This window comes from Osmia lignaria, chromosome 11 (genome assembly GCF_051020975.1).
Source record: "Osmia lignaria lignaria isolate PbOS001 chromosome 11, iyOsmLign1, whole genome shotgun sequence".
NCBI classification, from domain to species: Eukaryota; Metazoa; Arthropoda; class Insecta; order Hymenoptera; family Megachilidae; genus Osmia; species Osmia lignaria.
This window is the reverse complement of record NC_135042.1, coordinates 5,550,320-5,563,443: the sequence shown is the minus strand read 5'-3', so window position 1 is coordinate 5,563,443 and position 13,124 is coordinate 5,550,320. Positions and strand designations below refer to the sequence as shown.

The window sequence follows — 13,124 nt, the reverse complement described above, 5'->3', positions numbered from 1 at the left end:
CGAGCAAGCAGGTAGCAGCGCATCTTGTCACGGGGAATTAAGATTAACATTCAGAAGCACCGTGTACCGTAGGTCGTTAGCGATATTTACAAGTATGTACGAGCGAGCAATAAACTCGTTGCTGCAGTTATCCTGGCGAACTGTAAAGCAATAATCGAGTCGTTATCCCGGTTGCAGGTGAACGTCTGCCTTTCGAAAGCTGTACCGATACTTTGCATTCAATGCTTTTATTAGATATCGATTTTATCGTTAGAGTTGAAGTCGACCGGCTTGTTTAACCTTTTACTCCTACGGTGCTATTGAAATACAATCATTCGTATTAACATATGTCTTTGAATATTTTTTTGGGGCTAAATTTATCTTAGGGATTTAAACAATAGCTTCCGAAATAACCTTCGCAGAAGCTTCTAAATTTAGTCACCGATTACAAAAGTCTGGGATAGGCTCTTCGAATCGGAACTTGCGTCATTCTTACGACTTCTCTGAAAAGAAATGAAAATAAACTTCAGACTCTTTTGATCTTTATTAAGAAATTTTTACCAAGTAAATCGCATTGAAAAATAGATCCGGGATAGTTTTTTTTTTCTCTTCTAATTATTTTTCTTTCCGACTTAAATTTCGCATTACCCGCTTGGAAAGCGTTAAGTCGAACGGGAAACAGATAGTCCGAGGCAAATTTGTGTTTCTCGAGTTGAGAAATAAAAAAAGAAAAGATCAAAGTCAGGGCCAGGATGATCCTTAACAATTAGCTATTACAAGGGAAGCAGCGAGAAGAAGAAAGCACGTTTCGTTTCTACCGAAGCAACATTCGTCCGTGGTGTACAAATACAAAAGCAACAGGTGGTGAGTGGCTTTGGGTTTAGGTTACCGGTTCAGCTATTCAGTTTTATTCATGACTTCGGCATGGAAGGTGGGGAAAGAGAGATAGAGAGAGAGAGAGAGAGAGAGAAAGGGAAGCTCGTACATACAAATCTACATCCGTGGCCCACTCGACCCTTCGAATTCCTTGCTTGGCCGACCTTCGAGTCCCTTACAGGTTGCGCACCCTCTGCTAATACCTTTACAATGGACTTAACGATCGGCTTACAACGTTCGAGTGCGGTAGACATTACGCGAAACTCGTGTGAGATATCGATAACCAAGCGTCTTTCTTCTTTCAAGAAAAGGATTAATGAAATTTTTTGTTTATCATTTTATTTAGCTAGGAATTATTTTCTACGGTCAGCTGTGTCGAAAATACCGATTCCCTCACATCTGCCTCGAGCACAGATATTATTAGAAAGTAAACACACGGTGTACATATCGCCGGTTTGCTAAAAGTGTGCTGACTAAATTTTTAAGAAATCAATTTGAAGCGAATGTTGTGCTCGGTGTAGATCAATGACGATAGAAAATATCTCTCAAACGAATTCACACGCTTGATATCCTGGGAAAACGAGCACGGTTTCCTCTCGGGGAAGATACAGAGAAAAAGAGCTCCGGGGATTATTGACGATCTATTGAAAACCTGGCCGAGAAAAGCCTGGCAGATTTCTGTAGTGATAGGCAGGCAGTAGTAACATGATCACGGTCCGACGTAATTAAAGTCCTCCGTCATCGGTATCTTCTCGTGAATCGAGGAGTGGCTTTTGCTTTTTCGTAAATTTTCGATCCTACCTCTCTACTTTCACGGTGAAACGATCGATTCCCAGGGTCGGCATTCATAAACGAAATCCATCGTAATTACACGCACGCGTATGAAAGCGGGTATTTTATGGAACGAAAATTAACATACTTACACGCGTCGTTCCGTTCACGCGGCCGAACTGCAAGGCAATTACCAATGCATATTTATTGTTACAATAATAGTCGTACCGTTAACCAGGGAAACGGGTCCATTATAATTTAATCCTTCGTTATAACTGCACCGTGAATAATGGCCGACATCACAATGAGCCATAAAATACCGTCGGAACTATACGCCGGAGAAATGTCCGATACATTGTAACTTACGGTTAAACGCGGCTGCCCTGTTCCGAGAGTTCTGCCACGGTTTAATCTCGATCGTAATTGAATTTATGGCTAATACCCGGACGCTGCTGCCTCCTGCTTCGTCGCTGAATTGTCCTGCCGTTGCTTTCGTAGATTCTCGTGTCCTGTCGGCTTGAGAGAAAAAAGAAAAGAAATCAGGATCGCTGGTTAACTTCGTTCAGGATCTTTGAACTTGGAAATAGTTATGATATTTATGAAATTTCCTTAAAATAATTATGCAAATGTCCCATCGATATTCTTAAGAAGGAAGGATTGGTTAATAGTTGTATTATAATTTTATGAAGACTTCTTCTATAAGGTGATCGATTCCAATACAAACAGACAAATTTGTTCCGAACGAAGAAATAATGGGTTGTATCAATCATCGGTCGATTAGATCGCAGAATTCGAAGGGGAAGTCCCGCTTCTCGTCTCATTAATCATAAAATCACGATCGTGATACAGTGGAATTTATCGTAGCAAATTAATCCCTCGAATAGATCAATCTAGCAATTAATATTCTACAAGCTTTCCGGATGCAGTTTCGCTTAACAAATTAATTATTTTAATATTCAATACAGCTTCCGAACTTATTACAGGGGTTCCTTTATCGCGTATCGACTCCAGAGCGATAATCGATACGTGAGGGAATTGAAAACAACCGACTCGATTCGGTTCGAATCTAGAATTACGATTGCCGTGACTCTCGATCTAAACTTTCGATCAATGAATCGATTATTCGATCCGTACTTGTGTTTAGAAGATAAATACTCTTCCTTCCTCTTCCTTTTTAGTTTTCTGGAAGAGATTTGATCATTGATCTGAAAATAATCGAACGTGATGGAATTAGGAAAAAGGGGGAGAAGATGTATCGTATCTTTGGCCTAGAAAGATTTATGTTGCCCAATTTGTAAGATAATAGATAAACTCCACGTGCCTTCCTTCCATCGTTAATTAGTCCTTTCGTTATCTTTTAATTATTTCATTTTATAGAAATAGAACTCTTAAATTGAGCGCTCGATTGTATTCGTAGATTAAATTAATTTCCACTGAATTAATTGAAAAGCCTGCGATAAACAGTGAATTTAATTTATTTCGTTTATTTCACTTTGAAAGCTATTCAATAGAGTCTGCACAATCGTAGGAAAAGTTTAAATGAACTTGAGAATTAAAATAGAATGGGAATCTTATTTGGATTCTCGGGTCAGGGAAGAAAGGAAACGAGTATAAAATGGCAGTAAAGGTACGATGAAAACGCAGAAGAACGCGTTTGTTGCGTCGAGGCGGTAGAATGTATCTCGAGATTAGCCTCGACCAGCGGTCAATTAGCGTTAATTAGCATGGCCTGGCCGTGAGACAGCTGATTGATTTAGTGGACGTGCCCTCGCTTCGAATACGACACTCGAACTCGCGATTCTCAGCTCGCTTCTCGCGTCGATCCGCTCGGCTGAAGAAACACGGCGTGATTCACAGTCACGTGCTTGTGGAAGAAGCCCCGACCCCGTGTAGCCACGAAGTAATTACAGGAACGACAAGATAAATAATCGTCCGCCTACGAGCATCATACCTCTGCCAACTATAAAACGCCATGTGATTTGTTGACCCGCTCGCTTCAGGGAAACTCTTTTTCGCTGATGCCAAGGTAGAAACCGATGAATCTGTGTCTCTCGTGTTTGGTGAAAATGTTCGTTAGGGACTTAAATCCCTGGTGGTTAATTAAAAAATTATCAAAACTTTCCTTTCGATGCAGAACGCAAGCTAAGTTCGTCTTACACCCTTCGCAAACTCATCACGATCCACTAATCTCGAGTGCACGATTTAAACCGGGCCACGGTTAACGGCTAATTAATCCAAACGATTAATTAGCCAGCCAATTAGCCGTGTCGAGTGCAGAGCCGATAGAACGACAGTAAGTGTCGGTATAGGATGGTTGACGTCTTAATTGCTGGGAAAGATTGTTGTTTGCGAAAGAACGATGCTGTGTAGTAACCGAGAACACCAGCTGAGTTTAATGCAGCCGTTTACTCGATAATACGACAGGCTTCTCGTTATAATTAATCGAGCCGGGTGATTAATTCAATTTCTCGCGATTTTGCAAACAGAATAAAGAAACGGTGCTTTATATCGCTAATTTTAGTGGCGGGTCTAAGATATAATCGCTAAAAATCATTGGAATAATCAATTTGTCATAATTGTTTATAACTTCCTTCTCCACCTCGTTCCGTTTTCAATTTATTCCGGTTATAACTCGAGATTTTCTACGACCTCACCATAAAACCTCCCCTTTTTCCCTCATCAAACTGATAACGAGCGAATATCACGCTTGTCCCGTAACTTTTGATAGACGACGTTATACTCGCACGATAATTAACTGCAAAGATAACGTTCCCTCGATAAGAGTCGAACATGATCGTGGAACGCTGCCTTTAACACGCTGGTTGTACGATTAAATTGTTGTAGATCGTTCGTGTAATTGGCCTGGCGAGGCTGAATCGTTTCGATTTGCATCGATAATATCGATGTAAACGTTGCGTTTTTATCTTGCTTTTCCGTGGCGCTTGATTAAACAACCAGTCGATACAGGATCGGGTCGATATATCAGCACGCGGATAGACGACGGTGACTTTCACTGGAACATTGATTTCCTTCGCTTAGCGAGTCCACATTGAAACGTCGTCCCGTGAAATTTGCAGCCTTGCCCTGTTATCTCTATAAAAGATCAATGTAATTTATACAGATAGAAGGTATCGGTACGCGTAGATACGTCAGTTCCTCTAGGTAATTATAGGCGTCTCTCGTTATACACATTTCTTTTTTCCGTTTCTTACCTCTCGGTTCAATATCATAGGTTTCAATTAAATTATTCAAATTTATGTTTACTTAGCTTCGAATGAACGAGCACTTTGGTAGATCTTTATTTAATTCTCTAGCTGGCCTGATTATCCAAAGAGGGTATTACGAATATTAAATACAGAAATTCTGCAAATTATAAAATTTTTTATCAATTTTTAACTTAAACTAATTACCCTCGAAATCAAACCCTTTTCGGAGACAATATAAGACGACGAGAATTTTTCCAGGAAAGTGAAAGAAAGATGGTCCATCTAAACGGTGATATAATTTTCTGATTTAGAGGCACGTGACACCGTCGTCACGTGTCTGTAGAGTTTGAAGCGACGATTAAAAGCTCGTTAGGTCGGACGCGCAGCAGGCATTCCTGATGGTGTCCGGCTGAGATTTAAGGCCCGTCCACAGGGGTAGGTCCCGAAGGTAAAAACGTAGCGGAGGCTGAGATAGGATCAGGCAGCTACATCCTACAGGATTGTGGCGAGCCAACCTCGGCCACGGTATCTAATCTGGCCACTTTCGGAGCCGCGGGTAGCCGTGTTTTGGCCGGGGATCGTGTTAAGGGGATTTACATTCATTTCGATCCTAATAACCCGATCCCTTGGATCCCGATTTGGAACACGATATCCGTCCTCTCCGTCTACGTATATACCCGCCCTTTACTTTTCTTTTCTGTCTTTCGAGCTCCCCTCTTTTTCTAATCCTTTACGTTTCTTCTTCTTCTTCTTCTTCTTCTTCTTCTTCTTCTTCTTCTTCTTCTTCTTCTTCTTCTTGGTGGCTACTCAGCGGACCGAGCTTTTAAGTTAAGGACAACCCGAGTCGTCCTACACCTTTCACCCACTCGTGAGTTATTTCTTGAATTTCCTTTGGTCGGCCTCGTGGTGTTTATGGTTATCGAGGAAGCTGCCGAAAAGGGGTGGGTTTGGTCCACAAAATTTTAGAATATTAGGGTCTTAGAATTTTAGAATTTTGAAACCCTACAGTCTTAGAACCTTCGAATCGTAAAATTTGAAAATAGCAAGGGTGCTACTCCACATTTTAGATCCCCACCTAATTACGCCAATATAAAAAATACAGCAACGTGTCATTGAAATATTTAGTCTTCTCGGTACCTTCCGACCTTTACCCTCGACAGCGCCGTTACGTGTGTCAATATTCCTCGACTTTCATCGAAGGAATGCGAAAAATGTCCCGTCTTTAATGGTGTTCCTGTGTCCGGCTGTTTCAGTTTTATTGCTTTCCATGACCCGTTCCTTGTCTATTTGGAATAGAATATTCCAACGGGTAGTTGCTCTCTCGGAAGTGTATTCCACTTCACGACAATTTCTCGTCGCTTTTGTTCTTCTACTCGTGCCTCTTTCGACGCGGTGAAAATATTTCGAGGAGGCGCACGTACTCGACAAAAGACCTCTCGTATTTATCGACGATGAAGTGAAAAACGCTCGAGACGTTTTTAGAATACTCGAGGTAATTGAAGAATGCACTTGAATTCCTCGAAACTTTTAAAACTCTCGAAGCTCTCTTAATTCTTTTGAAAAATGATGTATCTAAAAATCTGAAAATTGGAATGGAACGTCGCGTCTGGCGAAGAGAAATAAATGAAAAGGGGCGTCGAGCAAGAAGGAAGCTGCGAGATTGAGTGGCGAGTCAGTGGAAGCGACGAGGCGTGCATTGATCGTGGTGGACGAGGCTTCATCACCCGTGGTCGCCTTCGTGGATCCTGTCGACGACGGGCGTGATGTGCCCCGGGGCCAAAACAACACGCCCCTGTATCTTCTCCTTCTCGTCAATCTTCAACGTTAGCTAACCTCTCTGCGTTCACCTTGCGCCGCGGTAATCCGTTCCCACAGACAAAAGGGACTCGCGGTCCGTCGGGTTCGATCTTCTTTACACCACCTCGACTTTCCTCCCCGTGATCGTGTCCACCGTACAGGTATGTAATAAGGATGTAACCCGAGCTGCCCGAGATACACGGGGACGATCGCTTCCACCAGACGGGTTCCCAGTCACTTTCTGCTTCGCCATTGGACGCGATCGATCGCCGATTCCAGGAAAACCGCTGGCCCACGAAAACAGCGAGCTTCGAAATTGGACCACCTTTCAGCTCGTGTTTCGCCACTTTCCGGCACGATGGATTAGCGGGATCGATCCTTCGATCCTAAACTACGTTTGTAATTGATACACAGGATCCTTGAAATTTTTCCTCGCTCCGGTACCTCTGATCGCTTAGGGGTTAAGATTAGGGGTTATTGCACCTATTCCTCGATCTCGCGAATAAGCGCAGGCATGCAAGGATGTAACCCAAGCCAGCGTGCGAGGAAAGTAACAAATTCCAAGCGTACCTCGAAATTCGCACTCCACGGGCTTCCAGGAAGTCTGCTCTTTCGGACGTTATCCTCGTTCCTCTCCGCCCTCGTGGTTTTCGGTCTGCAACCTGACCGATGAAAGTGTTTCATTTGGAAATCTGAAGGATCAATTTTTAATCGTGATCTTCTTATCATCGTCCAACTTGTCGTTTGCTACATCGAGCAAACGAAGGACCATGGGGGAGCTGTCGAGGGAGGTGGAAGGAAGATGAAGTAGCGTGAGATAGCCTCGTCCAGGTCTCTTCACTTCTTACCGGGGTACCGTCTAGAGAGCTCGACAAACACTCGAACAATCTCGCGTGAGACTTCTTCAAAACACCGGGCCCCATTGTTGCCGTGTCATCTCTTCGGGTCCTGGGCCATTGTACCCTAATGCGTGTACACGTACCAATCGGTCGAATCGATCAGCCATTCGCTAAATGCACCGCGAGAACAATGACAAGGCTCGACCCTTTCTTCAAGATCATTTTTATTCGCGATAAGAAATTTTTCGCTATTCTGAAATATAAATCTTTCACAATGGACGTGATTTCGAAAGGGTTGAAAGCGTTGCGAAAGAGGACGAGACGTCTCATTGTCTGGGAATTTGAATTGTCGATGATCAACCCGGTCGATAAAAGAGGCAAGTGGCGCGGAGGTGTCGAGGGAAGCGGAAGTGACTTCCTGGCGGATCAGCTGACGCCTGGGCGGTTCGTTTCAGGACCTAGTGAATGGAATATCGAGAGCAGAGTAGAACGGAGATGGCTACTTTCACTCTTTCTCTCTCTCGCTCTTGGTTTTGGGCCCCGAATTCTGGCCCGGAGGTGGAGGAGGTGACGAACGTTGGATGAATGGTGGGGGGATATGAGGGAAATCGGAGAAGAAGAGAAGATGATGGGTAGAAGAGGGAGAGGAACGAGCACGTTGAAACAAGAAGAATGGAATAAAAGGTTGGCCTGGCAGCGAAGGTGAAGCTGAAACGGGCCTGGAGGAGGAGAAGGACTGGAGAAGAAACCAGCGGGGGCGGGGCTCCGAGTATAGATGCTGGGATGGAGCCTGGATGGTGAAGGAACCTTCACCATCTTCGTTCATCTCGGACCCAACCCCCTTTCTCATCCAAACCTGGCCCATCTTTTGCCTTCTCTTCTTCTGCTCCTTTCTTTTTTTTTTTCATTCTTCTTATGGTTTATTCTTATATTCTTTAATTGATTTTGCATCTTCGATCGTGGCTGATTATTCTTGCAGCTGTTGAAAAAACTGGGAAAGCTTATAACTCTCATGAGAAGTAAACTATTCTGTCAAATTCTAAAGGAGTGTATTTCTTCTTCGTTATAATTTTTCAAAATTATCATTTCTAGAATTTCCTATAATTATACTAAGTTTGAGCCTATGATCAAATATCCTAAATTTCATGAAAAAGAACTTTTGCAATTAATTTCTTGCAGGTCGACGAATAACGGTATAATTCGATATGAAAATGAATTGCATATGGTGGTCGGAAATACGGAATTGAACTTGCTAACTAGGCAGCTGCAAGAATTAACACGGCGTTCGGTGAAGGAGATAAGATAGGCTGCATGTAAACCAGGTGTAAGTGATAGACGCTCGATAATTAACGGGTATCGAGGTGAGAGATGAGGCAGAGATAGGGTGTTCGAGCAGGGGCACATTATCCCTGTCGCATCCAGTCCATCATCCACCGAAACTGGTTTGTTTTTTGCCTTTCATTCGCCTTTCGTAACGTGCAGTGCGCGACTCGAATTCCTGGCCGACACACCGTGAAAAATTTTCTCCCTTGTATAGGCTTGTCAATCGTTTACGCTTCACTGAAAGTAATTCGGTACATTGTTGCGAATTTTATACCCGTGTTAACGTCAGAAAAGTACGAGGTTTCATTTAAAATTCAACGAAATTAATGCTCGGATATACTGCATAGTGTCCATGCATCTTTTATTTTTTTTCTGTCGCGAGTTCGAATCCCATCGAGAGAACATTTTTTTTTTATTTTTAAAACTTTTAAATTCAAGGATATTTTTTCAAAATTATTCCATCTAAATTTTATTTAAATAATTTAAAATGGTGTTAATACCAAGATCCTTTGTACACCCACTCGGAGGTTAACGAAACCGAGCGAAGAGGAACGAGGGGTTGTTTTTTCAATCTGATGCGTTTTTCAATCGTTTCTCATGAGCACCGTACAAGAATCGCGATTCGTTTCGAGGATATTTCGCGCGCTGGCTTTGTGATCGGCCTTTTTTTCATCCCCGTCGTCTGTCTGCCTTCAGCCCTCGGTTGCCCCTAATGGATTACAGGCCGGGCCATTTTTCACTCGAAATGGATTTTCATAAGGCCCCGACATTCTCCGCTTTGCCCGACCGCGTGCATTCTCTCTTCCACTCTATCTGCACTCTGCCAAAATGTTTGTAAATAGATGTAAAGTCTGGGAGGGGCTCAAGGGATTCCCCGCTGGGTGAACAAGGCACCCCATCGCGCACCACCGACGGTACATTTCTCGGCCTCTTCACCATTCTTCCCTCCCTTTATACGAAACTGCATCGGCCACCTTTTGTGTTTCCTCCACCTTCTTCTTCTTCTTCTTTCCCATCCTCCCACTCGTACTCTTACCGCTTCTTCTCATTTTGTTTCTTCTCTTTTACCCCCTGTTTCTTCTTATTATTCTTTATTATTACTCATCCCTTGATTTCTGGAATCGTTTTTTTTCTCTCGAATTCCAAGCAAATATAATTATATTTAACTGGCGTAGAAAGTCAACGCAAATTCTGCACTCTTGTTGGAAAAATCCAAACATTCCCCGGTCTGTTTGAGAATACAGTGTGACAGGCACGCGGTGTCGTGTTAGCAGTACAAATTATTAAGACACGTTCAAACACGCGCTTTCGTCGGAAGCGATAAATCATCGGTATGAAAACACATTGTGTTTGCCCTGTGCACCTCTTCGTTATGCAAATTTACGCGGGATTCTGTTCCGACGAACTCGGTCCGCGCGCGAATTCAATGGAAATCCAGGATAACGGTGGGAACGGAGTTAATTTCCAAGTTCAGGGTGCAACCGTGAAATCCCGATTCATAAGGGCTGACAAATCACACCCTGGAGTATTGGATCACAATAGCACAAACCGAATATCTATCACCTTTCGATGATTTTGCGTTTATATAAAAATCTGTCGTTCGTCTAACATATGGTAGCATTTTCAACAAAGAGAAATTATTTTCCTCTTTTTTTTTTTATTTTGCCCTTTCGATATCCTCTGAAGGCATCGAATTTAATGCTGTCTCGCGTCGTTTTCATAGGAACGATGGGGCGGCTTAACGTTTCGACATCGGGCACGAAAATGAAACGAGCCTTCTTACAATACCACGAATTTGCAGCTCTCCTTGCGGCAATTAGCCCCTATTGAGGTGTACAGGACAGCTCGAGGGACCGGTCCCGCCTTCTTCGTCCGGCCCGTACCCTGCCGCGAGTGCTCGCGGGTGAAAAGCGGACGGGTTCCACGCCACGGTGTCACGGCCACGTGCACGCGATCGCCACAAGCGGATCGCACCGCACGCCCATCGGTTGTCGGATGAATTCCCATTAAGGTACGCGGGTCCGCCTCTGAATGAAAACGGCCCGGCTGCCCTGGACTTAGCGAGCCCTGCTGTCACGATATCGTGTCGGCTCAATAGCCGCCCTTAATTCCTCTCCTCACTGCGATTTTTCAACAATACCAACCGCGTATAAAACAAATTTTGTTATTCAATAAACCACAGCGAGTGGTGCCTCTTGAAAATTCCTTAAGAATCGCGATTCATCCCCCGAATAAGCACGGACCGCAAAGAAAGCCGCATTCGACTTTCCATGCCCCGGGAATTGGCTTCTTCCGCGCGTTCTGTCGTGAATAAAGCATCCCGACGCCCTTCGAAAATCAACTTAAACACGGGTCAGAAAGGGCCAGAATAGACGTGGACAATGGGTAGCTCGTCGCGCCCTCGATACGCTGCGTTCCGGATTAAACGGGGTTTACACGGATCCCCGTGTTGCTTCCCGTCGCGCGATGTCACGTTTTTCCTTCTATTGACCGCTGGGTGCTCCGGTATCGTCCAGGTAGACGGATCTTAGAAAAAAAGGCGGCGTCCGCTCGTGAGAGGATCGCCGTGACCGAATGATCCTCGACACCGGGTCGTGTTTATACTCCTGTTTGCCTCCTGATTCGCCACGGCCTCGACCCTTAAATGGTACCCCGAAAAGTCCTGGTGACCGGTCAAAACACGCATCCGTTTCCCGCCACCTCGTCCAGGGACATCGGGTTCGTTTACCTGACGCCCGCTGCCTTCCCTTTTTCCTCGCGCATCCGCGTGAAATCCTGTCGTACACGCTCGGAAAATCGCGTTAAGCGGAACTTCGGGGAAAACTTTTCCAGACATCGAGGGCGGATATGAAAAGGACTTGGAGTTCTTGGCAAAACGGAGGAGATTGAGAAAGGATTGGGTGTTTGGGGATGACTTCGGGGAACGAGATTTCAGCGTGTTATTACTTTTCTTTTTATTTCATTTCATTTGTCAGTTCATTTTTTCATATTCTTTTTCTTTCCCGTAACCTAACGTAAAACCAAATCCATTTTATCAATTGAATTAACCGTGAAAGTGTTTCCGTTGCAGAGGTGCAAAGAGAAGCTGAACACCCTCGCTATCTCGGTAATGAATCAATGGCCAGGGGTGAAGCTGCGGGTGACTGAGGGCTGGGACGAGGAAGGAAAACACGCAACGGATTCGTTGCATTACGAGGGACGTGCCGTCGACGTGACGACGAGCGATCGGGATCGCTCGAAATACGGAATGCTAGCCAGGCTCGCCGTCGAAGCTGGTTTCGATTGGGTCTACTACGAGTCTAGGTCGCACATCCATTGTTCCGTGAAATCTGGTCAGTATTTCATTTGATATACTCTCTCAAATTATCTTTAAAACTGGAATCTTCTTGCTACACCCCCGAGAAATAATCCGGGGATGGTGTTACAGTTACTTGGAATTAACAGGTCGATCAGTATCGTAAATAAAAAAGCAATTATCCATCGATCGAAGTGTCGAGAGGCAATAATTCGAAGTAGGTATATTATCGTTACACTCCTTCGATTCGGTGGCTTCCATTAATTTCCACGTAAATTTCAATTACCACGACTACAGACAATTTACCTCGATCCAAGCAACCAACGCAATAACGCAGCAGGAACCAATCGACGTTTCGTTATTTACCTTTAGGTCGTTTCCACATTATACGCGTGTAATCGATTAATTTCGTTTGTAACGAAACTGGTAATTCATTGAAATATCAATTTAAATATGCCTAGAAGATTGCATTTGTAAGATTCACAGTGTTCCAAATTTAGCTAACGATTTTCGATTAGATCGTGTTATCGTTATCAACCAGCATTCCAGACGGAACGTGTGTTTAATATCGTAAGCGTTGAACCAGTCACGTATAGTAAATGTTATCGACAATCGTGTTGGCTTCTTAATTTCTTTTTAAATCACATAGAATGTTTACTGTTCTGTCCGTCTTATCGTCGAGGGACGATTACGATAAAATTGAATTTTTGAGAACAGCATCGAGTGATTTCCCTCTTACACTTTTGTATTTCCCGGACAAATTAAAACTTCGATCAGCGCCATCTAGAGATCAGTGATTTTGCATTGCTCCTAGTAATAGGATTATAGAAAAGTAGAAGAGGTATCCGCTAAATTGTGCGACAAGGACTTACCTATACCTCTCCTTGGCGCACACTTTCGTCGGACTCTTCGCTCTCCTGTGATCCTAATACCAGGAGCAACTTTTTGCGCAATCCGCTAGAGGCCACTATTCAAACCTTTTACCCGGGAGATATAGAGATATAGACAGAAAAATTTCCACCTATTTATTTATTCTGA

At 43.8% G+C, this 13,124-nt stretch overlaps 1 protein-coding gene across 2 annotated transcripts in view; it reads left to right on the top strand.

Annotated features, from left to right (window-relative positions):
- The window catches only part of hh (hedgehog signaling protein), a 40,037-nt gene that overhangs the window by 24,852 nt on the left and 2,061 nt on the right, over nucleotides 1-13,124 (top strand). For both annotated transcript variants that reach the window (XM_076691019.1, XM_034323881.2), the window contains exon 2: nucleotides 11,862-12,123. In XM_076691019.1, the coding sequence (XP_076547134.1) occupies nucleotides 11,862-12,123 (262 nt within the window). The remainder of the gene's footprint in view (nucleotides 1-11,861; nucleotides 12,124-13,124) is intronic.